We start from the raw sequence: 23,659 nt of genomic DNA, 5'->3' as shown, positions 1-23,659 counted from the left end.
AGTGCTCACCCCACATTCTGAAGCCATTTAGTACAGCGATTCTCCTGAGATACGTCTCCTCTGTCACCTAGGGCAGAATTTGAAGCAGACAGCTCCCAGTCCCTTGGTGACACCATTGCTTAGACTACCTGCAGAAGAACATTATTGCTTCCAAAGCCTATGGGCAAGGGAGTGTTGACGGAGCCGGGGCACTCAAGGATGTGTGCATGCTGAGGTGTGTGTGTGTGTTTTAATATTGAGGACTTTAACTATATTACAGCTAAAATCAATAGACTTGTAACCTTTCAACCACATAAAATGAGCTCATTTTTTTACTATTCTTTTTCTGCCATTACAGTGGCATGATTGCAAAAGGAATGACTCAACTTAAGCTTTATTGAAAGGCCATTAAAGAAACAAACTCAGTCTCATTTAAATACTGAAGTCAGCACGTTAAAAAACCAATAACGTGGAAGCACCTGGGGTTGCCCTACTTAAACACCCCACACGCAGAGTCATTCCACAATCACAGCCCAGCAAACCTATCAACTCAGAAGCCAGCCAATAAAGAGGCAAATGTAGTTTCATTAAGTAGGTTTAGAACCATAAAGCCCTTAACTGGAGTCTGATGAAGCAGGCAGCAGTTACATTTTCTCTTGGTTTTTTAAAACATCATCTGGCAAAGAATCCTTGATCAATGAATGCCATTTACTTGGGAAAACCATTAGCTCCCTCAGCTGAGGGATGACAGTGATGGAAAGTGAAGTTTCCTTTCTTTGAAAATAACGAACAGGGCCAGGAACTAGAAAGAGAAGAGCAAACCAAGTCTAAACCTACCAGAAGAAAGGAAATAACAAAGATCAGAGCAGAAATAAATAAAATCAAAAACAGAAAAACAGTAGAGAGAATCAATAAAACTAGAAGTTGTTTCTTTGAAAAGATCAGTAAAATTGACAAACCTTTAGCTACACTGACAAGGAAAAGCTGCAAATAACCAAAATAAAAAATGAAAGAGGGGACAATACAACTGACCCAATAGGGATAAAGAGAATTATGACAGAATATTATGGACAACTGGATAGCCTAGATGAAACAAATTCTTAGAAACACGCAGCCTTCCCAAACTGACTCAATAGACCCCCACAAGTGAAGAGATCAAATCAATGATCAAAAACCTCCCAATAAAAAAAGTCTTGGACCAAATGCCTTCACTGGGGAATTCTACCAAACATTTAAAGAAAAAATGACATCAAGAATGTTTAAGCCTTTCCAAAAGATAGAGAAGGAAAGAATACTCCCTAATTCATTCTACGAACAAACATAACCCTGATACCCAAACCAGACAAAAATACCACAAGAAAAGAAAACTACAGGCCAATATCTCTTAAGACTACAGATGCAAAAACCCTGAACAAAATACTAGCAAACAGAATCCAACAGCCTATTAAAAGAGTCATACACCATGACCAAGTGGGATTTAGCCCAGGAATGCAGGGATGGTTCAACATTAGAAAATCAGTCAATGCAATACACCACATCAATAGAACAAAAGAAAAGAACCATGTGATCATCATCTCTATGAATGCAGAAAAAACATTAGATAAAATCCAACGCCCTTTCTTGATAAGGAAACCCTGGTAGCATAATGGTTAAGAGCTATGTCTGCTAACCAAAAGGTTAAAAGTTCAAATCCACCAGGCGCTTCTTGGAAACTCTATGAGGCAGTTATACTGTGTCCTATAGGGTTGCTATGAGTCAGAATCGACTCGATGGCAATGGGTTTGGTTTTTGGTTTTTTCTTGATAAAAATCCTAAACAATATTGGAATAGAAGGGAAATTCCTCAGTATGATTCAGGGCATATACGAAAAGCCAGCATTATACTTAATGGAGAAAGACTGAGAGCTTTCCCCTTGAAATCAGGAACAAGAAAAGGGTGCCCACTCTTACCACTTCTACTCAATATTGCATTAGAAGTCCTAGCCAGAGCAATAAGACAAGAAAAAGAAGTCCAGATTGGGAAAGAAGAAGTAAAATTATCTCTATTTGCAGATGATATGATCCTATATACAGAAAATCCAAAAGAGTCCACAAGAAAACTTCTAGAACCAATAGAGGAATTTAGCAAAGTTTCAGGGTACAAGGTCAACAAACAAAAATCAGTTGGGCCTCTACACACCAGCAATAAGAAATCTGAAAGGGAAATTAAGGAAACAATTGCATTTTCAATAGCATCTGAGATAATAAAGTACCTAGGAATAAATCTAACCAGGTGCATGAAGGGCTTATACAGTGAAAGCTATAAAATACCGCTGAAAGAGATTAAAGGAGACTTAAATAAACGGAAAGATATTCCATGTTTATGGATTGGAAGACTTAATATTGTCAAGATGTCAATACTACCCAAAGCAGTCTATAGAACTGACACAATTCTGATCAAAATTCCAACAGCCTTCTTTACAGAAATAGAAAAACCAATCCTCAACTTTATATGGAATGACAAGAGGCCCCGAATAGCTAAACAATGTTGAAAGAGAAGAACAAAGTAGGAGTGCTCACAATTCCTGACTTTAAAACATACTCTACAGATACAGTAATCAAAACAGTCTGGTACTGGTATAAAAATAGACACACAGACCCATAGAATATAATTGACAGTCCAGAAATAAACCCACACATCTATGGTCAAGTGATTTTTGGCAAGGGTGCTAAGTCCATTCATTGGGGAAAGAAGAGTCTCTTCAATAAATGGTGCTGAGAAAATTGGATTTCCACATGCAAAAAATGAAACAGGATCCATGCCTCACATCATACACAAAAACAAATTCAAAATGGATTAAAGACCTAAATATGCAAACTAAAACCATAAAACTACTAGAAGAACAAGCAGGGGCAATGCTGTCAGGCCTAGCTTTCAAGAATGGATTACCTAATACAATAACAATAGCACAAGCGGCAAAAGACAAAATAAATAAGACCTCATAAAAATTAAAAACTTTTGTTCATCAAAAGACTTTAACAAAAAAGTGAAAAGACACGCTACCAACTGGGAGAATATCTTCAGGTACCATATATCCAGCAAGAATCCAATAACCAATATATATATAAAACTTTGACAACTTAACAACAAAAAGATAAATAACCCAATCATAAAATGGGCAAAGAATTTGAATAGCCATTTCTCCAAAGAGTACATCCAGATGGCCACCAAACACATGAAAAGACGTCAGTAGCCATCAGAGAGATGCAAATCAAAACCACAATGAGATACCATTTCACTCCCACTAGGACGGCCAAGATTAAAAAAACAAATATTGGCGAGGAAATTGGAACACTTATCCATTGCTGGTGGGAATGCAAAATGGTACAGTCGTGGTGGAAACGGTGTGGCAATTCCTCAAAAACTAAAAATAGAACTGCCATAAAACCAAAAACACAAACCCATTGGCACCGAGTCAATTCGGACTCATGACGACCCTACAGGACAGAGTAGAACTGCCCCATAGGGTTTCCAAGGAGCAACTGGTGGATTGGAACTGCTGTCCTTTTGGTTAGCAGCTGAATGCTTAACCACTGTGCCACCAGGGCTCCAAAACTACCATATGACCCAGCAATTCCATTCCTAGGTGTATACCCAAAAGACTTGAAAGCAGAGACTCAAAAAGAGGCTTGTACACCAATGTTCATTGCAGCACTATTCACAATAGCCAAAAGGTGGAAACAACCTAAATGCCCATTCACAGATGAATAGATAAACAAAATGTGGTACATACATACAATGGAATACTACTCAGCCAGTAGGAGAAATGAAGTCTTGATACATGCTACAGTATGGATGGAATTTGAAGACATTATGCTGAGCGAATAAGCCAATCACATAAGGACAAATATTGTATGACCTCACTATATAAAAAAAACAAGAAAAGTCAAATGTGTAGAGACCAGAGTTTATTGGTGGTTACCAGGGGCAGGAGGGAAAAGGGCAAAAAGGGACTAATGGTGGTGGGAAAATCGCATTGATTAAGGGTAGGGTTGCATAGCCAATTATTGTAATTGCTGTCAATAAGTTGTACACCTGAAAAGTTGAATTGGCAAAAGTTGGGTGGTAGATTTGCTTACAACGATGACAAAAGAAAAAGACAAAAAGTAGCTACTGAGGCTGTTTATTTACAAACACCTCATGGGATTTGGTTCCTTGGTTTGGAAGTTTGAAGTCATGGTTTCATGAGACATCCCAGTTAATTGGCCTAATAATGTGTTTAGTGCTTCTGTTCTACCTCCTAGTAACTGGCATAGTGCCTGGGGTCTTAAAAGCTGGCAAGTGGCCATCCAAGGCACAACAATTGGTTTCTATTCACCTGGAGCAACAGAGGAAGGAGAGTCAGGAACAGGGGTAGGATATGGAATGGGTACCTAATTGCCCCCACGAACGACTGCCTCCTTTACCATGAGACCAGAAGAACTATGTGGTGCCCAGCTACCATTACTGAACATTTTGATCAAAGACTCCATAGAAGAATCCTGATCAAAAGGGGGAGAATGCAGAACAGAATTTCAAGTTTTCATGTACTCTAGATTTTCTGGAATCAAGGAGGGTGGGCAAACCACTGAAACTATTGCCCTGAGAAAATCTCTAAATCTTAAACCAAAACAAATCTCCTGAAGTCATCTTAAAACTGAACGGTTTGTTATTGTTAGGTGCTGTCAAGCCTGTTCTGACTCATAGCGACCCTACACACAACCGAATGAAACACTGCCTGGTCCTGAGCCATCCTTAAAATTGTTGTTATGCTTGAGCTCATTGTTGCAGCCACTGTGTCAATCTACCTCATTGAGGGTCTCCCTTTTTTCCACTGACCCTGTACTTTGGCAAGCGTGATGTCCTTCTCCAGGGACTGATCCCTTCTGACAACATGTCCGAAGTATGTAAGACGCAGTCTCGCCATCCTTGCTTCTAAGGAGCATTCTGGTTGTACTTCTTCTAAGACAGATTTGTTCGTTCTTTTGGCACTCCATGGTATATTCAATATTCCTCACCAACACCACAATTCAAAGGTGTCAATTCTTCTTCTGTCTTCCTTATTCATTGTCCAGCTTTCACATGCATATAAAGTGATTGAAAATACCATGGCTTGGGTCAGGCACACCTTAGTCTTCAGGGTGACATCTTTGCTCTTCAACACTTTGAAGAGGTCCTTTGCAGCAGATTTACCCAATGCACTGCATTGTTTAATTTCTTGACTGCTGCTTCCATGGCTGTTGATTGTGGAGCCATGGGGTAGGGTTGCATAGCCAATTATGTAATTGCTGTCAATAAGTTGTACACCTGAAAAGTTGAATCGGCAAAAGTTGGGTGGTAGATTTGCTTACAACGCTGACAAAAGAAAAAGACAAAAAGTAGCTACTGAGGCTGTTTATGTTTATGTATGTAAGACATAGTAAAATGAAATCCTTGACAACTTCAATCTTTTCTCCATTTATCATGATGTTGCTCATTGGTCCAGTTGTGAGGATTTTTGTTTTCTTTATGTTGAGGCGTAATCCATACTGAAGGCAGTGGTCTTTGATCTTCATTAGTAAGTGCTTCAAGTCCTCTTCATTTCCAGCAAGGAAGGTTGTGTCATCTGCATAACGCAGGTTGTTAATGAGTCTTCCTCCAATCCTGATGCCCCTTTCTTCATATAGCCCAGCTTCTCGTATTATTTGCTCAGCATACAGATTGAATAGGTATGGTGAAAGAATACAACCCTGACGCACACCTTTCCTAACTTTAAACCAATCAGTATCCCCTTGTTCTGTATGAACAACTGCCTCTTGATCTATGTAAAGGTTCCTCAGGAGCACAATTAAGTGTTCTAGATTTCTCATTCTTCGCAGTGTTATCCATAATTTGTTATGACCCACACAGTCAAATGCCTTTGCATAGTCAATAAGACACAGGTAAACATCCTTCTGGTAGTCTCTGCTTTCAGCCAGGATCCATCTGACATCAGCAATGATATCCCTGGTTCCACGTCCTCTTCTGAAACCGGCCTGAATTTCTGGCAGTTCCCTGTCGATATACTGCTGCAGCCGTTTTTGAGTGATCTTCAGCAAAATTTTGCTTGCATGTGGTATTAATGATATTGTTCTATAATTTCCACATTCGGTTGGATCACCTTTCTTGGGAATAGGCATAAATATGGATCTCTTCCATTCAGTTGGCCAGGAAGCTGTCTGTCTTCCATATTTCTTGGCATAGACGAGTGAGCACCTCCAGTGCTGCATCCGTTTGTTGAAACATCTCTATCGACATCCTGTCAATTCCTGGAGCTTTATTTTTCGCCAGTGCCTTCAGAGCAGCTTGGGCTTCCTCCTTTAATACCATCAGTTCCTGATCATATGCCCCCTTTTGAAATGGTTGAACAAGCGACTAATTCTTTTTGGTATAAAGACTCTGTGTATTCCTTCCATCGTCTTTTGATGCTTCCTGAGTCGTTTAATATTTTCCCCATAGAGTCCTTCACTATTGCAACTCGAGGCTTGAATTTTTTCCCCAGTTCTTTCAACTCGAGAAACACCAAGCGTGTTCTTCCCTTTTGGTTTTTCATCTCCAGCTCTTTGCACGTGTCATTATAATTATTATAATAATGATAATAAATCCTCTTAAAACCAAACAATAGTTTAGCTTAACTAGAGTATTAAAAAAGGTCTGCCTTGAGCATTGTGCTCTTTTAAGAACTATCTATATGGGATCAAATTGACAACAGCAACTTGAAAAATTGCATAGAAACCTGGAGGGCAGTGAGTTTTTATTAATGGGGGAGGAACAGTTCAGAAAAGGAGGGTAAGAATGGTTGCACAACTCGCAGAATGTAATCAGTGTCACTGAATTGTACACGTAGAAACTGTTGAATTCGTGTATGTTTTACTGTGTATATTCTCAACAACAACATAATATATAAAATTTAGAAAAAATAAAATAAATAACAAACAGGGGGTTAGCTATAATGAAAGAGCTGTGGTCTCCCAGGGAGTCAGGAAATATTCTTTCTATGGGCACAGAACCAGAATAGACCTCACTGGCCATTGAGTCCAGCACCTGACCCGACTGAGAAACCCTGTCTCCATCTCACCAGCCCCTGCTTGGCATCACCCAGTGTCAGGGACCTACTCTTCTTCAAAAAAAATTTTGTTGTGTGTTTCTAAAATAAAGACATATTTATTTTAGAAAATTCAGAAAAGAGTACAAAGGAAAATTAACTTTGCTTGAGAGTCCCATCCAAAGCCCATCCCTCCGTTTTGCACCGAACCCCTCCCGTCTCCTCGGGGACATTGTCACAGCCCATCTCCTCAGGGACATTGTCACAGCAGCTGTTTGTCTGCATTGTCAACTGAGTCCTTCCCAGCAGCAAACAAACAAGGCCTTCTCCTGGCCCCTCTTCCCCATTTCTTTGTTTTCTTTGCAATACCAAAACCTCCTGGAAATAGTCATCAATGCTCACTGTTCCAGGTCAGTTTCTCCCCTTCTCTCTCTCTCTCTGTGTATGTCTCTCTCCTCTCTCTCCTTCTCTCTCTCATTTCACTCAACTTCACATTCAAGCATAAATTACAAACACAAAAATGTGCATACTCTAAGTGTACAGATTGATGAATTTTGAAAAATGTAATCACCCATGTCACCACCACCACAGTCAAAATGCAGAGCATTTCCATCACTCTAGGATGTTCCCTCCTACTCTTCTGCAACCAGTTCCTACCCACCAATGTCCCAGGTAACCACTGATCAAGTTTCTATCACCACAGGTTTGTGTTACCTGTTCTATAACCTCATATCAATAGAATATGTCTGATATGTAGTCTCTTATGTCTGATTTCTTTCACTCTTCATAATGGTTCCAAGATTCATCCTTCTTGTTGCTGTGTGTATCTATAGTTCACTTCTCTCAATTTGCTGAGTAGTATTACATTTATGAATATGCCAGTTTCTTTATTTATTCACCCTTTAATGGACATATGGACTGTTTCCAGTTTGAGGATATTATAAATAAACCTGTTATGAACATTATAATGCATACACACATGTGTTATGGACATATTTTTTCACTTCTCTTTAGTAACTATCTAAGAATGGAATTGATGGATTGCATGATAAATGTATGTTTAACTTCATAAGAAACTGCCCAGCTGTATTCTATTTATGTTCCCTCAGGAAACCATGAGAGTTCCAGTTGCCCCACATATTTATCAACACTTGATATTGTCAGTAATTTTAATTTTAGCCATTGGCACGAGTATGTGGGAGTATCTCATTTTGGTTTCAGTTTCCATTTCCCTGATGACCAGTGGACTTTTCATGGGCTATTGATTATATCTCTTCTTTGGGGAAGTGTTTGTTCAGATCTTTTGCCCTTTTTATTGGATTGTTTGCCTCTTATTATTAAGCTAGAAGTGTTCTTTACATATTTGAAGTACAATTCCTTTCCCAGATGCATGCATTGAGATACTTTCTCCCCCATTTTCTCTTCTTTTGTTGTTGTTATTTGTTGCTGTTTAGTTGGCTCTGACTCATGGTGATCTTATGTATAATAGAATGAAACACTGCCCAGTCCTGCACCATCTTTGTGATTGTTGGTATGTTTGAGTCCATCGTTGTGGCTAGTGTGTCAATCCATCTCACAGAGAGTTTCCCTTGTTTTCGCTGACCCTCTGCCAAACATGATGTCCTTCTCTAGCTACTGGTCTTTCTTCATGGTGTGTCTTATTCTAGATTTTCTCTTACGCCCACAAATCGGGAGCAGGTTTTGCCCCACTGCTCCCAGAAAGCCACTCTCACCAAGATCATCAACGACCTCCTTGCCAATAAACCCAAGGGTTAAGTTCTCCCATTACTTGGCTTAAAAGCAGTATTTGGAATGCTAATCACTGGGCTTCCAGGGCACCACAGTCTTCTCATTTTCCTCTTTGTGCAGCCTCTTCTCTGTTCTTCTTCTTCCAAACTTCCTGCAGTCAGTGTGTTTCTACTTCAGAAGGTGTCTTTCATTTTTTCTTTTGTGTTTTTATTCACTCCCCTGGTGAGCTCATCCACAGCCAGCATTGTAACTGGTACCTATATGCCAAAAAACTTTCAAATTATTGTCTCAAACCACACCTGTCCTTGAACTCCAGACTCATACACCAAACTATTGGGCATCTCCGTTGGATGCCCAACAAGCATGTCAAATGACTCAGTGTGTCCACAGCTGACCTCCATCTTCCCCATAACCTGACCCACTTGCAGTCTTCCTACTCTGTTGATGGTTACACATCCTGCTGCTAGCTCAGGCCAAACCCTTGGAATATCACTGGGTTATTGCTGTCTCCTTCCCACACCTCACATCAGGAGGTCATGTCATCCCTTCCCTTGGAGCATCCATGTCCCAACCACTTTTCACCCTTCCCGAGCCTGAGCCCCACCTTATCTCCTCGGTAACTGGGCCATACCTCCTTCCCCCACAGACTCTTCCCTACACATCCACTGCCCCAATCCTCTTAAAGTGATCTCAGAGCACGTCACTCCTCTGCTCAAAACTCTCTAATGGTCCTCACTTCTCTCAGAGAAAAAGCCAAACCCTTTATGATGGCCTGCAAAGCCCCACATGAAGTAGCCGTGTCTACTCAATGGTCTCATCTTGTACTTCTCACTGGTTCATGACACTGTAGCTGCACTGGCCTCCCTTTCTCCTCCCACCTTGGGGGATTTCCACTGGCTGTCCCTCTGCCTGGAGCACTCTTTCCCAGATAGCTGAGAGGACAATGTCCTCACTCTCTTCAAGTCTTTGCTCAAATTTCCTTTCTCAATGAGGCTACCGTGACCTCCTTATTTAAGATCCCAGCCTGACCCCTCTCCTCACACCATATCCCTCTACTTTGCTCTAATTTGGGGGAGGGGCTAAGTATTTATTCCCTTCTAACATGTTCTATCATTTACTGTGTATGAGTGCGTATGTGTGAATGTGTATGAGTGTGTGTGTGTATGAGTGTGTGTGTGTGTGTGTGTGTGTGTCTCCCCGTACTGGAAAGGCGGCCACATGAGGGCAGGGATTTTCATTGTGTTGAGTTCACCAATGTGTCACAAGTACCTAGAATAGTGCAAGACACATGTAGGTACTCAGTAAGGATATGTTGGATGAATAAACCCACAATGTTACTTCAGATTTCTCTCACAAGACATATATTCGGGGGTTTTCTCCCATCCAGCGGGTGCCAGTTTCTCTCCATTGGCCCCACACCCACCATTCTCACTCTTCTCTGCCTCGAGACACCAGCCCTTTGGGTTCCCCTGCCTGTGGTGTCTGGTTAGGCTAAGCCAGTGGGGTGCTGGCAGGAGAGTGGAGGGCGAGAGGAGAGAGGCCAGGTCTGCGTTGTCCCCACCTCAGCCTGCATCCTCACTGCCTGGCTGGGGCTCTGCCCCCTGCCCACCACCACAGCTCCTGTCAGCTGGCCCCCGCCACAGCCAGTCACACCATTCCCTCCTGCCTTAGTCTCTGTCCTAGTTACCCAATGCTGCCATAACAAAAAATACCACAAGCGGGTGGCTTTAAGAACAGAATTTAATTTTCTCATGGTTCTGGGGTCTAAAAGTCCATATTAGGGTCTCAGCCTTCTAGATTCCTTCTGGGGCCCTCTCTCCTGGTTTGTGGTGTCTACTGGTGATCCGGAAATGCTGGTGGCGTAGTGGTTAAGTGCTACAGCTGCTAACCCAAGGGTCGGCAGTTCAAATCCGCCAGGTACTCCTTGGAAACTCTGCGGGGCAGTTCTAGTCTGTCCCAGAGGGTCACATGAGTCGGAATCGACTCAACGGCACTGGGTTTTTGTTTTTTTTTTTTTTCCTGGTGATCCCTGGCGTTTCTTTGCTTCTAAAGGATCCTCACATGGTGTCTGTCTCCCCCGTGTGGTGCGTTTGTGTCTATTCTCCTGTCTTTATAAGACACCACTCAGCAGGGATTGGGTTTAGCACTCATCCTACTCTGGTGTGGCCTCATTAACATAACAAAAGAACCCCCCTATTTCCAGGCAAGGTCACACTCACAGGTGCAGGGGTTAGGACTTTCATGTTTCTTTGGGGAACACAATTCAAGCCATAACGGTCTCCTAGAGCTGCCATAACAAAATACCACAATGTGGGTGGCTTGGAAATTATTCATCTCACAGTTCTGGAGGCTAGAAGTCTAAATTCTGAGATTCCACAGACTTATATTCTCTCTCTCTCTGTGTCAGCTCTAGGAGAAGACTCTTTCTTGTCCCTTTCTGCTTCTACAGCCGCTGGGCATCTCTTGGCATTTCTGGCTTGTAGATGGATGCTCCCATGTCGTCTTACTCTATGTAACTATGTTTCCATGTCTGTCCTTCTTATTTATAAAATGCTGCTCAGAAGGGGTTAAGTCCCACCCTACTCCCATAAGACCTTGTCAACAGATAACATCTGCAAGGAAAACCCTGCATCCCCACAAGGTCACATTCACTGTTGCAGGGGTTAGGACTTCGACATATCTTTTTGGATCACACGACTCTATCCATAGCACCTCCCCGTGCCCTTCCAGGTCCAGGATGATAACAGTACCATCCATCTACCCCTCCTGCCTAGTAGTCTATCTACCCACCCTTCCACTGCTTTGAGCTCTTAAGGGAAAATATGCTGCATCAAGTGAAGTAATTGATGCTTAATATAATAATAAATTATTACCTAAACCATTCACTATGTGTTATGAATTATCAAAGAGTATAAGTTAACATGAACTCTGTAAGGAGAAAAGCAAGAGTTTTACTGAGGGAATAGACAGTTCAAACTGGGCAGCATTCTATGAGAAATGATTAAATGCTCCAATGTTGGAAAAGAGTGGGTTTTTTTTTTTTTTTTTTTTTTTTAATATATGACGGCTTGAGTTTACAAAATGTTGTAAGTAAATCTTTCACAATGTCAGTTAATCTACTTTCCATCATAAACCTCCTGGAGACAAGCCAAGTAAGCATTTTTCTGGTAACAATCTACATTAACATTAGTTCACAAGAACAGGTCATCCTTGCCATACTCTTCTTGGAGAAACTTAAGCAAACATGACTACTCTGTTGTTGGCCAGGGGCGCATGCACGCTCTCTGAAAGCAGAGGCAGGAGTCTTGGGCAAAGGGGAATTTTGATTCAGACTTGACAAACAACTTCGGTCAGCCAAGCTCCTCAGTTTTAAAGTGTTCTTACACAGAACAAAGTTGGTGGCTTTAAAAGCGACTTTAAACATAAAAATATATAAAAACCATGAATTACTCTCATACCAGAACTCGGAAGGAAATTTGAACTATAATCACTAGATACTGGTTCAGACGTTGATTTTTAACGCTTTTGTAACTGTTTTCTAAATTCTCGTGTGTTAACCAAATACAGACACCTAAAAGTCCCAATTTTTTTGACTAGATTCTTTGAAACCATTTTATAGTGTCTGGGCCATTGGTGCTGAATATTTCTCCTCCCATTCACAGATGTTTGTAGATATTACACAGATTTATGGATACAGAATTAGTTTTCCTTAAAAAGAATTTTTTTAAATAGTATTCACTGTTTTTCCAGTAGGTGGAGCACTACACTAAAGAAAGTTTGTCTCCTAGTACCAACATTTGAAGCACAATTTTTTTTTTCTTTTTTTTTTTACTATTTTGAGAAATTTTTCATATAAAACATAAATCAGCTCATGGGTTTGCTAATGGTTTTAATTGCATCAATACTCCAGGATTTTAATTGCAGTAGACCTTAAGAGCAGATCTGTTTTCTAATTGCATGACCACAGCAAGGCCAATAAGTACTTAGAATACCTCTTATTTTCAAATGGCCCAGGAAGCTGTCAAGAAACCTGACATCTCTGAAGGAGAAATAATGTATGTTTACAGCAAAGAAAGATCTGTCTCTCGAATCCTTCATTTCACAAGCCGCAGGCATTTCTGGAACACAGACACACAGAGACACATGCATACCAGCGTGGGTCAACCAGTGGTAACTCATTTAATGAATGTTTAGTGAGCACCTGTTATGGGTTGAATTGCGTCCCCTAAAGATATGTTTGGAGCCCTGGGGGCATAATGATTAAGAGCTCGGCTGGTAACCAAAAGGTCAGCAGTTCAAATCTACCAGCTGCTCCTTGGAAACCCTATGGGGCAGTTCTGCTCTGCCCTATAGGGTCACTATGAGTTGGAACCAGTTCGACGGCACCTAGTAACATCAAAGATATGTTGAAATCTCCATGTCTTGTATCTATGAACGTGAACTTGTTTGGAAATAAGGTCTTTGCAGATGTAATTAGTTAAGTTAGCATGAGGTCACACTGCAGTAGAGTGGACCCTAATCCAATATGAGTGATGTTGTATAAAAGAGGAGAACACACAGAGCAAAGACACCACATGAGGACTGAGGCAGAGAATGGATGATGCTGCTACAGCCCAGGAATGCTGGGGGTAACAGGAGCTGGAAGAGACAAGGAAGGATCTTCCCCTAGAGCCTCCAGAGAGAACATGGCCCTGCTGACACCCTGATCTGGGGCTACCAGCCTCCAGAACTGCAAGACAATTGATTCCTGTGGCTTTAAGCCTCCCCTCCCCCCACCACCCCATCTGTGCTACTTAGTTATAACAGCCCTGGGACACTGCTGCAGCACCTGGGGTGGAACAGGCTTTCATCACATGGGTCACCTGAGGTGGACCAGGCCTTCATCGCGTGGGTCGCCTGAGGTGGAACAGGCCTTCATCATGTGGGTCACCTGAGGTGGAACAGGCCTTCATCACATGGGTCACCTGAGGTGGAACAGGCCTTCATCACGTGGGTCACCTGAGGTGGAACAAGCCATCATCGTGTGGGTCACCCGAGGTGGAACAGGCCTTCATCACGTGGGTCACCTGAGGTGGAACAAGCCGTCATTGTGTGGGTCACCTGAGGTGGAACAGGCCTTCATTACGTGGGTCACCTGAGGTGGAACAGACCTTCATCACATGGGTCACCTGAGGTGGAACAGGCCTTCATCACGTGGGTCACCTGAGGTGGAACAGGCCGTCATCGTGTGGGTCACCTGAGGTGGAACAAGCCGTCATCACGTGGGTCACCTGAGGTGGAACAGGCCGTCATCGTGTGGGTCACCTGAGGTGGAACAGGCCTTCATCACGTGGGTCACCTGAGGTGGAACAGGCCGTCATCGTGTGGGTCACCTGAGGTGGAACAGGCCTTCATCACGTGGGTCACCTGAGGTGGAACAGGCCGTCATCGTGTGGGTCACCTGAGGTGGAACAAGCCGTCATCACATGGGTCACCTGAGGTGTACAGGCCCGTGTCACGTGGGTCACCTGAGGTGGAACAAGCCGTCATCACATGGGTCACCTGAGGTGGAACAGGCCTTCATCACGTGGGTCACCTGAGTGGGAACAGGCTCCCATCATGTGAGTCTCCTGAGGTGCAACAGGCCTATGTCACATGGGTCACCTGAGGTGGTACAGGCCCTTGTCACATGGGTCACCTGAGGTGGTAGAGGCCCGTGTCACGTGGGTCACCTGAAGTGGAACAGACCTTCTTCATGTGGATAATAAGTTGACAGGGTGACTGACTAGACAACGCTGCTGAGAGAGATATGGCCAAAGCTGTTCTTTGGCCCTGACACCGGGCCCCGCCCCCCACCTGCTTCGTCCCTTAGTTTGACATTGGCCTGTCAGGTCTGCGCTGTGCCGGGCATTATACCAGCCCCAGGGATGGAACAGCAAAGGGGGCAGATGTGTCCAGCCAGGGGGTAGAAAACAGGGTGCAGCTCTGCCTGGCCAGACCCATCACAACTCCACCTCACATCTCTCACTCCCATCTAAGCTTAGCCTACTCCCCCTTCTACCCCCCCACCCCCGTGATGGGAATAAAGTGACTGGAGGTGGGAGGGGCGGGAGCCTTCGGATGTGTTTGTCCTCCAGGCTGTAAGTCCTGCTTGGTTCCAGTCCAGCATGATGCCTGAGGCCTCATGTGGAAGGGGAACCAAGACAGGGAGAAGGCACGGTCTCTGCTCCTCAGACTCCCTCTTCTCTGACTCTGTGGGAGCCTCCAGCCTGGAAAGTGTGGGTCAGGAGTAGGACTGAGCTGATGGCTATCTCTCGCACATGTCTTCACACTGGCCCGTACTCATGGTGAGCCTTGAGATTCAACTTGGAATAAAAACCTTCACCAAGGTGGTATGTTCTAAATTCAATACCTCTGGGCTAATTCCAAGTATTAACCAATCCAGCCAGTTGGTAGCTGCCGAGTCGACTCCAGCTCAGGGCGACTGCATGTGCTACAGCAGCTCAGGGCGACCTCATGTGCTACAGCGGAACCATGCTCCACAGGGTTTTCAATGGCTGCATTTTCAGAAGTAGATCACCAGGCCTTTCTTCTGAGGTACGGCTGTCGAACTCAAACTTCCAGTCTTTAAAGTAGCAGCCAAGCACATTGCCCATTTGCACCACCTGGCATCTTGAGTCGGATGACTTTGTGACACTGGAGCCTAGTTTGCTCCTCTATCGGGTCCTCCCTCCTGCCACCCCCTCCCCCACGGGAGCTTCCTCAAAGGGCAAAGCTGGCTCTGGCCACAGGCATTCCATGTGTTTGCATTTCGAGTCCTGGGTCATTGCTTCTGAGTGGATTCAACCTCCAACCTAAGGTTAGCAGTGGAGCGCGGTAACCATTTGCACTACCCACGGAATCCTGCCCAGAACTGGAGATTAGGAAAGAAAGTAAGACATCTCAGGCCCTTGGCTAGAACCCCAGAAATACCGTCTTACAGTGAACCTGACCTTTGGGTCACTCCAAAGGGGCAAAGAGAGGGCCCAGGCCTCCCCATTGGTCTGAAATAACCCATACGAGTTGAGTCTTCATTCTCTAGCTTCTCCATTTCATCCCAAAACACAAACAGGTCAGTGAAATCCCGTTAAACCGTGGCTCAGGGTGGAAAAGAGCTGAAGTTGTCACATAATACCTGAGGGACGCTAGGTGCTCAGCCTCGAGTGGACGTGAGGCCCAGCCTGGCCAGCATGCTGCTGACGACTTAACGTGGATGTTAAATGAATCGGCACCCTTGTGGCTGTCCGGGGGTCGAAGAGTCGTGGTCCTTAATTGTATTAAGCCTCCATTATATCACCTCGAGCTGCCAGAGAAGTGCCACCCACCAAAGCACAGCACAGAGCTTGCCGGACCCTACAGAAGCCCCTTGGAATGGTGGATTCACCACGCAAGCGCCAGGGCCTGACTGGAAGTGGGTGGCAGAGCTGGGCAAACGCTGTCCTGGGCGGTCCGTGCTCTCCAGCCTGAGGCTGCCTGCCCTGTCCAGTTTAGAGCCAATCTTCCCCTTCTCCTAGTAGGGATTTCGGCTTGGTGAAAACCTGTCGCCATCGAGTCGATTCCAACTCATAGCGACCCTATAGGACAGAGTAGAACTGCCCCGTAGGTTTTCAAGGAGCTGTTGGTGGATTTGAACTGCCGACCTTTTCGTTATCAGATGTAGCACTTAACCACTGCGCCACCAGGGCTTCATTGGCTTGGTCAGAGGACTGTAACTCTCAGATCACTGTTTTGTCTTCGTATCAGGGTACCTGGGTTAGGACTGCCAGCGTGGCAGCGCAGTTCAGGGGCAGAATTCTCACCTTCCACGCGGGAAACCTGGGTTCGAGTCTCAGCTAATACACCTCATGTGCAGCCACCCCCTTTCTGTCGGTGGAAGCTTGTGTGTTGCTATGATACTGAACAGGCTTCAACAGAGCTTCCAGGCTGAGACAGACTAGGAAGAAAGGCCTGGTGATCGCCTTCTGAAAATCAGCCAGTGGAAACCCGCTGGCTCATGAGGGTCCAATCCACACCCGACATGGGGTGGCGCAGGACCAGCAGCGTTTTGTTCCATTGTGCACAGGGCCACTGTGATTCGGGGCGTGCTGGATGGCAGCTAACAACAACAAATCAGATATTAGGGAACTCGAGGTGGCACCTGGGCTTTGGGAGATCCCCCCACACACAGGCAGGCTGAGAGGGTCCAGGCCCCCTTGGAGGAGGTGAGGTCAGCCCACCGGAGAGCAGAGAGGTGCTGGGCCGGGCTGGAGCTAGCCTGGAGGCACTGGTCAGGCAAGGGCCCCTCCAGACTACAGACGGGAAGCAAGGTCGGTGACCAGTGTGTAGACTGCTGGGGGGCCAGGGAGCCCATGGAAGCGGGAGTCTTTGGAGCAGATGGGCCCCGTGGGGCTGCACAGGGACAGGGTCCACATTCTGGGCCTGCATCTGGGGCAGACTCCACTGAACTTTCCTGAAGCCCCTTCTTCCTGCAATGTCCCTGGGCCCTGGAGCTTACAGCTTATTAAGGAAAGCAAAGCCCAATCCAACCATCAAGTGACTCATTGCTGCTGTGACTCTCCACACTCTGAAGTCAGACAGGTCGGGGAAGACACCCCTAGGCCAACCTCTCGGAGCATGGTCCCAGGGCAGCAGCAACCCGCCCCCCACCAGCTTGTTAGAAATGCAGACTCTCAGGCCCCCCTCCAGACCTGCTGAGTCAGAATCTGCACTTCCCTGACAATTTGATTTGATTCAATTCCTACGCATAAGAGAGCTGGAGACCCAGGACTCCAGGGAGAAAGCAGAGGACAGTCCCTCCAGCCCAGGTGAAAGGGGAGGTGGGGGTGAGTGGACGTGGCCACAGGCAGGGTGAGTAGTGAGTGGAGGACACCCCACAGGGACGGCACCCTGAGCACCAATCTGGGGCATCGAAAGCTACCGGTTAGGCCTGGAGGTGGGACCCTGGACATCGTAGAGTCTGAAGTGAATGAGCACAAAGGTGGTGAAGGACCAGGAGCAGAAGTGACATGGCTGCAGGGAGCTGACCCGGAGACAAAAGCCCAGGAGGTGCTGTGGGATGGAGCTGGGCAGCTCACAGGGGGTGGATTTAGGACCAGGTGGTATGGGATTTCAAGGGTCATTGTTTCCTATAGTTTTTAATGTTGAGATGAAGGTAAAAAGCTTACCAAATGTAATAGATTGAATTGTGTCCCCCCAAAATATGTGTTGTAATCCTAACCCCTATACCTGTGGAAAAGGAGCCCTGGTGGCCCAGTGGTTAAGTACTCGGCTGCTAACAGAAAGGTCAGTGGTTCGAAACCACCAGCCACTTCTTAGGAAAAAGATGTGGCAGTCTGCTTCCATAAAGATTTAAGGCCTTGGAAACCCTATGGGGCAGTTCTGCTCTGTCCTATAGGGTCACTGTGAGTCAGAATGGACTCAACAGCAGTGGGTTTAGTTTTTTTGATCCTATACCTGTGACTATAATCCCACTTGGGGATAGGGTTTTCTTTGTTATGTAAACGAGGGCCTGTCAGTGTAGGGTGTGAGTTAAGCCAATTGCTTTTGGGATATAAAAGGAGCAGATTGAGCACAGAAGCAGAAAGTACAGATGGGAAGATTGTTGCCAAGTGGAGATCTCCAAGGAACCATGGAAGAGACAAGGGCCTTCCCCAGGGTGAGAGAGCAAGCCTTGCCCTAGAGTCCGCGTCCTAAATTTGGGCTTCCAGCCTCCTGTTCTTCAAAGCCACCACTTGAGGTATTCCTGTTATAGCAGCACTAAGAAACTAAGACGCAGCTCACTTTGCTAAGCTGACATGACCCTGATACCGTAACCTGATAAAGAGAAGACCACCCCCTCCCCCAGATGAAGACACCCTACTGAGACCCCAGGCCTCTTCGCACTGACGTAGAAGGTGACCCTCTCAAGCCAAGGAGAAGTCGAGGGTGTCGCCATCCAACACTGCTGTGATATTGTTCTTGTAACATAAAAAGACAAATAAATATTAGAAAGGGGAGACAAAATGATTACTATTTGTGCGTGTTATGGTTGCCTGCGGGAAAACCTAAGAGCACCAACCGAGAAACAGCTAGAGCTAGTAAGTTCAACGATGCACATGAGCCGTAATTAGCCGGACTGCAGTAAAAACATCCAAGTCACAATCACAAACAAAAAGATGAAACATCTCAGATAAATTTAACAAGAAACGTGAGGACTAATATGCAGCAACAACAAAAGCCAAAACTTTGTCTTGTTACATATTAAAACATATTTTGAAGCTAGGGACTGCCTTTAGGGCAGAAATTCACAGACCTGTAAAACAGAATAAAAAACCCAAAGACACAAAACAAGACTAAATGGAAACACAAGCTCAGGGGCAAGGATGAGAAGGCAGGAGGGGACAGGAAAGCTGGTGATGGAAAAGCCAAGAAGAACCCAAGAAGGGGAGAGTGTTGACATGTCATAGGGTTGGCAACCAACGTCACAAAACAATATGTGTATTAATTGTTTAGTGAGAAACTAATACGCTTTGTAAACCTTCACCTAAAGTACAACAAAAAAGGGGAAGGGAGTAATGGATTAAAAAAAAAACCACCAAAGACACACAAAAAGAGATGCATAAAGTTAGAATTTGATAAAGGTGACATCTCAGCTTTGAGAGAAAGGTTGAATTATTCAATAAAGAGTTTCTAACCATTTGTATATAGCATTTAAATTAGTTCACTACCTCTCGAAACATGTGAAAATGAATTGCAAGTGGAGAAAAGCAAAGCTTTGCCATTTCTTTTTTAACCACTCCTCTTTTCATTACACGTATTTTAAATGTCCCCCCCCACCTGCCACCCCCCAAACACATACACACACATATGCCCCCTCGGAGGACAAGCCGCAGGTGCAAACATTTCCTTAAGCCTTCTTTTTCATTTTCCCAGAAGCAGCTGCTGTCTGGTATTGGGTGTTTTCTTCCATCCAGCCCCGGACGCTCCAGGCAGGAGCCCTCTCCCTCACTCCCACACTCCGAATGCCCACTTCTCCCCACCCTGTGCCCAGACCCCCTCCAGGCCACCCTGCGGTTCGCCTGAACCTCAGCAGCCGCCTCCCAGGTGTTCTCTCTTCTGCTCCCTCAGCCTGTTCTCCACAAGCAGCCGATGACGCCCATACTCTGTTAGATGTCCCACCCCGTTTAAGCCCTTGGATGGCTCCCCCTGCAGCCAGAACACACTCCATCCTCCTAGAAGGTGCTGTCCTCCCCGGTCTTCCCGATTCCATCTCGGCCTCAGTCAGCCCCAGCCACAGGGTTCCAGGCCCCCCAGGACCCACCCCCTCGAGCTCTCCCAAAGCTTGGAGTGCTCATCTCCCTGCTGGTCTCAGGGATGAACCTTCTCCTCCTGAGGGTCCCACCATAAATATCCTCTTGAGACCGGCCTCACTGTCACTCCAAGTAGGTGCCCCATACACACACCCCTGTCTCAGTTTCCCAGGCTGTGGAAACAAAGTACCATAAACTGGGTGGCTTACAAGAAGAGAAGTTCACTGTCTCACAGTTCTGGAGGCTGGGAGTCCCTGATCAGGGTGTCAGCCATGTTGATCCCTTCTGAGGCTCTGAGGGAGAATTCGTTGGACGCTGTCTTCCAGCTTCTGGTGATGGCCAGAGTCCTTGCTATCCTCGGCCTGTGGCTGCTTCACTCCAGTCTCTGCCTCCATCCTCACATGGCATCTTCCCTCCCTGTCTGTGTCTCTGTGTCTCTTCTGTAGGACACCACTCAGATGGGATGAGGACCCACCCTGCTCCGGTGTGACCTCAAGCCATTAACTGATAACATCTTCAAAGACTCTGTTTCCAAACAAGGTCATGTTCACAGGAATAGGGGTTAGGAATTCGGATGTCTTATACTCATTGCCGTCGAGCCAATTCGGACGCATAGCAACCCTCTAAGACTGCCCCATAGGGTTTCGAGGGAGTGCCTGGTGGATTCAAACTGCCTGCCTTTGGTTAGCAGCCTGAGCTCTTAACCACGAAGCCACCAGTGTTTCATTGGATGTCTTGGAGGAATGCAATTCAGTCCACAGCACTAGTCATCCATTATAAGCGATGGTTTAGTTGTACATTTCTTGACACAGAAAGAGATTCATAAATCATTAAGTGAAAAAAAACTAACGCAAACAGGATGCGTAGTTGGGTCCCATGACATCGTTGTAAAGATTGAAAGAATATACCTAAAACACTGACGTCAATTATCACAGGGTGGTTTTACCTGAAAATCTTTATGATTAGATTTTCTGTAATTAGTGTTTATTGTCGGCCTCCGTTTTTAACAGCCCTCAATAAAACATCTTCAATTATAAAGTTGTTTAGGAAAGTCGCCGCTGGGGGCGCCGTGGAGCCATGTGGCCATCGCTTTGACCCTGGGTGAGAGAGCGATAGAGGGGCGGCAGTTACCCCAGTGCGCCTCCAGGTGGCGCCAAAGCAGCTCGCTAACCGGTAGCGGAAAAGACAGGGCAGCCTTTAAAATCCCTGAGATTCTCTGGCCGGCAGGAGTGTGCTGCTAATGATCAGTGGGCACTGTGGCAAACTGCTGGAAATGCCAAGAGCTTGCTGTGATGAAATGGGCCGTGGCCTCCCAGCTACAGGGCTGCAGACACCCCTGGCTGGGTGAATACCGTGCAGCAGTGAGCGGCTCTCCAGGGCAGCTCTGCACCCCTGAGGCTGCTGGCTCTTAGGCTCTTGGCCCTGGCTGTCCAGTCACCTCCGTGCTTGCAGCTCGCAGGTTCAGGACTGGGCTGTGGATCGTCCTTGACGATCCCTGACTGCTCATCAGAGCAGGGAGTTCTGTCACTGGGGAAGGGCTAGCCCCTTGCCTGCACTCTCCTCGGCCCCCTTCCCCAGGGACCGGCTGCTTCCTGATTTCCACCTCTTTGCCCACCTGCTGGCTGTTGCCTGGTCAGGTGCAGTGCAGCCCGGGCTCAGGTGTGTCTGTGGGCCGATGCCTGCGCTGCTGCTGCAACAGCCTGCCGGAGCCGGTGTCTTCCTTCTGTCAAACACGGGCGCCATCCCCACGGAGACAGGTGCTCAGGGTTCTCAGCGACCCACCTTTCCTCCTGCACACCTGAGCAGGTATTAAACCTCACTTCAGAAAGTTTTTTTTTTTTTCCAGAAGGGAGCGTGGTGACAAATAGTTTTCTCACAGAAGACACAAAAAGCACCGGGCACTCTGTGGGTGCACAGTTTGGGAGACACCACCAGACCCTTCAACTGTGAAAACACATCTAAGAACAGAGGCGGAAGCACCCTCGTGGGGACCGAGGAGCCCTCTGGTTCTGGGGAGCCCTCACTTGCTCTCTGTTCAGGGACGCGCGTTGCTCTGAAGGCCATGATCTGGGAGGGATTTCGCCCCCCATGCCCCCTTCTGCGTCCAGCTCACCCCATGCCCTAAAGAACTAGTCCCTCTGAGCTCTAACCACCCCTGCCCTGGGGCGGGACCGGGAGTCACCCTCGCTGTGACAGCAAGAGAATTATGTGTTTTGAATCTCAGCATTTGAAAACTGTGTGTGTGCACGTGTGTGTGCCCATGTGTGTGTACGGTTGAGGATCAATATTGCTCTGTAAACAGAGCACCAAAGGGGAAAGAAACAGGGAAGTGAGAGGATCCTAAAGAAAATTCACTTGGCTTTTTCGGCCTCAGAGGTCGGTGCAGAGAATGGATCAAGCAGATTTTACTCCATTACTAGGAGCTAAGATCTTGATCTGGCTGGAAGCGCACAGAAGCTGGAGAACGAGTCGTAAGCATCTTGTTCACCGCGTTCAAGCTGTTTTCAGATCACTCCAGCAGGGGTACAGGGACCCCCATTTCCCAGGCTGGAATCTCAGCCACCACCAAGGCAAAAAGATAGCCAGAAACCAGGGTCCAAAGAGTGAAGTACGTGCGTGCGCGCGCACACACACACACACACACACGCACGCACACACACACACGGAAGGTGATTCCAAGGAAGGATAAGAACTTTCTTCTAAACGTGTCTCTTGTTTTCCTCCCGCAGCTTGACCACTACCCTCGGGAGAGTTACCATCTGCCAAGTTCATCCGACACCCTGTTCAATTCCCCAAAGTCCCTCTTTCTAGGAAAAGTCATAGGTAAGAATTTGGTTCTTGAGGTATGAGTTAAGCATGCATTATGTATAAGAATCACATGGTGGGGGCATGAATTTCGATTTGGAATTTCTGGGTCTATGTCTTCCACTGGGACGGTCAAGAATGTGTTCTGGGACAAGACAGGCTGTGCCATTCTTCTCAGTGATGCGAGACACGCGTTATTAAATCATCTTTGGGGTTAATTGCTCAGGTAACACATGAAAGTTGCTGGTTCACCCGTGGGAAGCATTGTAAGAGTGATTGGTGTGCTGGTTGGTGACGGCAAGAACCACTGTTATTGGGTGCCTGCAATGGCCCAGGGAACAAGTTAAGCCAGTGATCTGCTCCAGCTTCTCTTTGTACTTGGAGTTCATTGGGCTGTTAAAGTGGGCACCGGCTGGCAATGTTCAAATTAACTGTCTCTTTCTCTAAGCACATAAATTGTTCTCTCTTCCTCTCACTTTCGAGAAAGCTACCTGATATTGTCTGCAAATTAGAAGGCAAATGGGAGTTAGGAAATCTGACACAACTCCCTCCCAAGCGTGAATTTAGAAGTCACCATGTCCGTCTTCTCCAGGGGACTAAATGCGGATGTGATCTGTTACGTACTTTTACAGGCTTAATGGGCAGGCAACACGAATGTCTCTTCCTCTGAAAATGTGTACTGAGAACCCAAAACAGAAAGCGTAAGATGGAGGGCAACATGGGGCTGGGGAGGGGTCAC

The 23,659-nt window shown here is 46.0% G+C and overlaps 1 protein-coding gene across 1 annotated transcript in view; it reads left to right on the top strand.

The window, feature by feature from the left end:
• The window catches only part of CNTNAP2 (contactin associated protein 2), a 1,506,181-nt gene that overhangs the window by 1,390,883 nt on the left and 91,639 nt on the right, over nt 1-23,659 (top strand). Inside the window, exon 21 of the mRNA XM_064290350.1 lies at nt 22,845-22,938. Coding sequence (XP_064146420.1) covers nt 22,845-22,938 — 94 coding nt within the window. The remainder of the gene's footprint in view (nt 1-22,844; nt 22,939-23,659) is intronic.

Source organism: Loxodonta africana, chromosome 8 (assembly GCF_030014295.1).
Source record: "Loxodonta africana isolate mLoxAfr1 chromosome 8, mLoxAfr1.hap2, whole genome shotgun sequence".
In the NCBI taxonomy this organism is placed as follows: Eukaryota; Metazoa; Chordata; class Mammalia; order Proboscidea; family Elephantidae; genus Loxodonta; species Loxodonta africana.
This window is presented reverse-complemented; position numbering and strand designations above follow the sequence as displayed.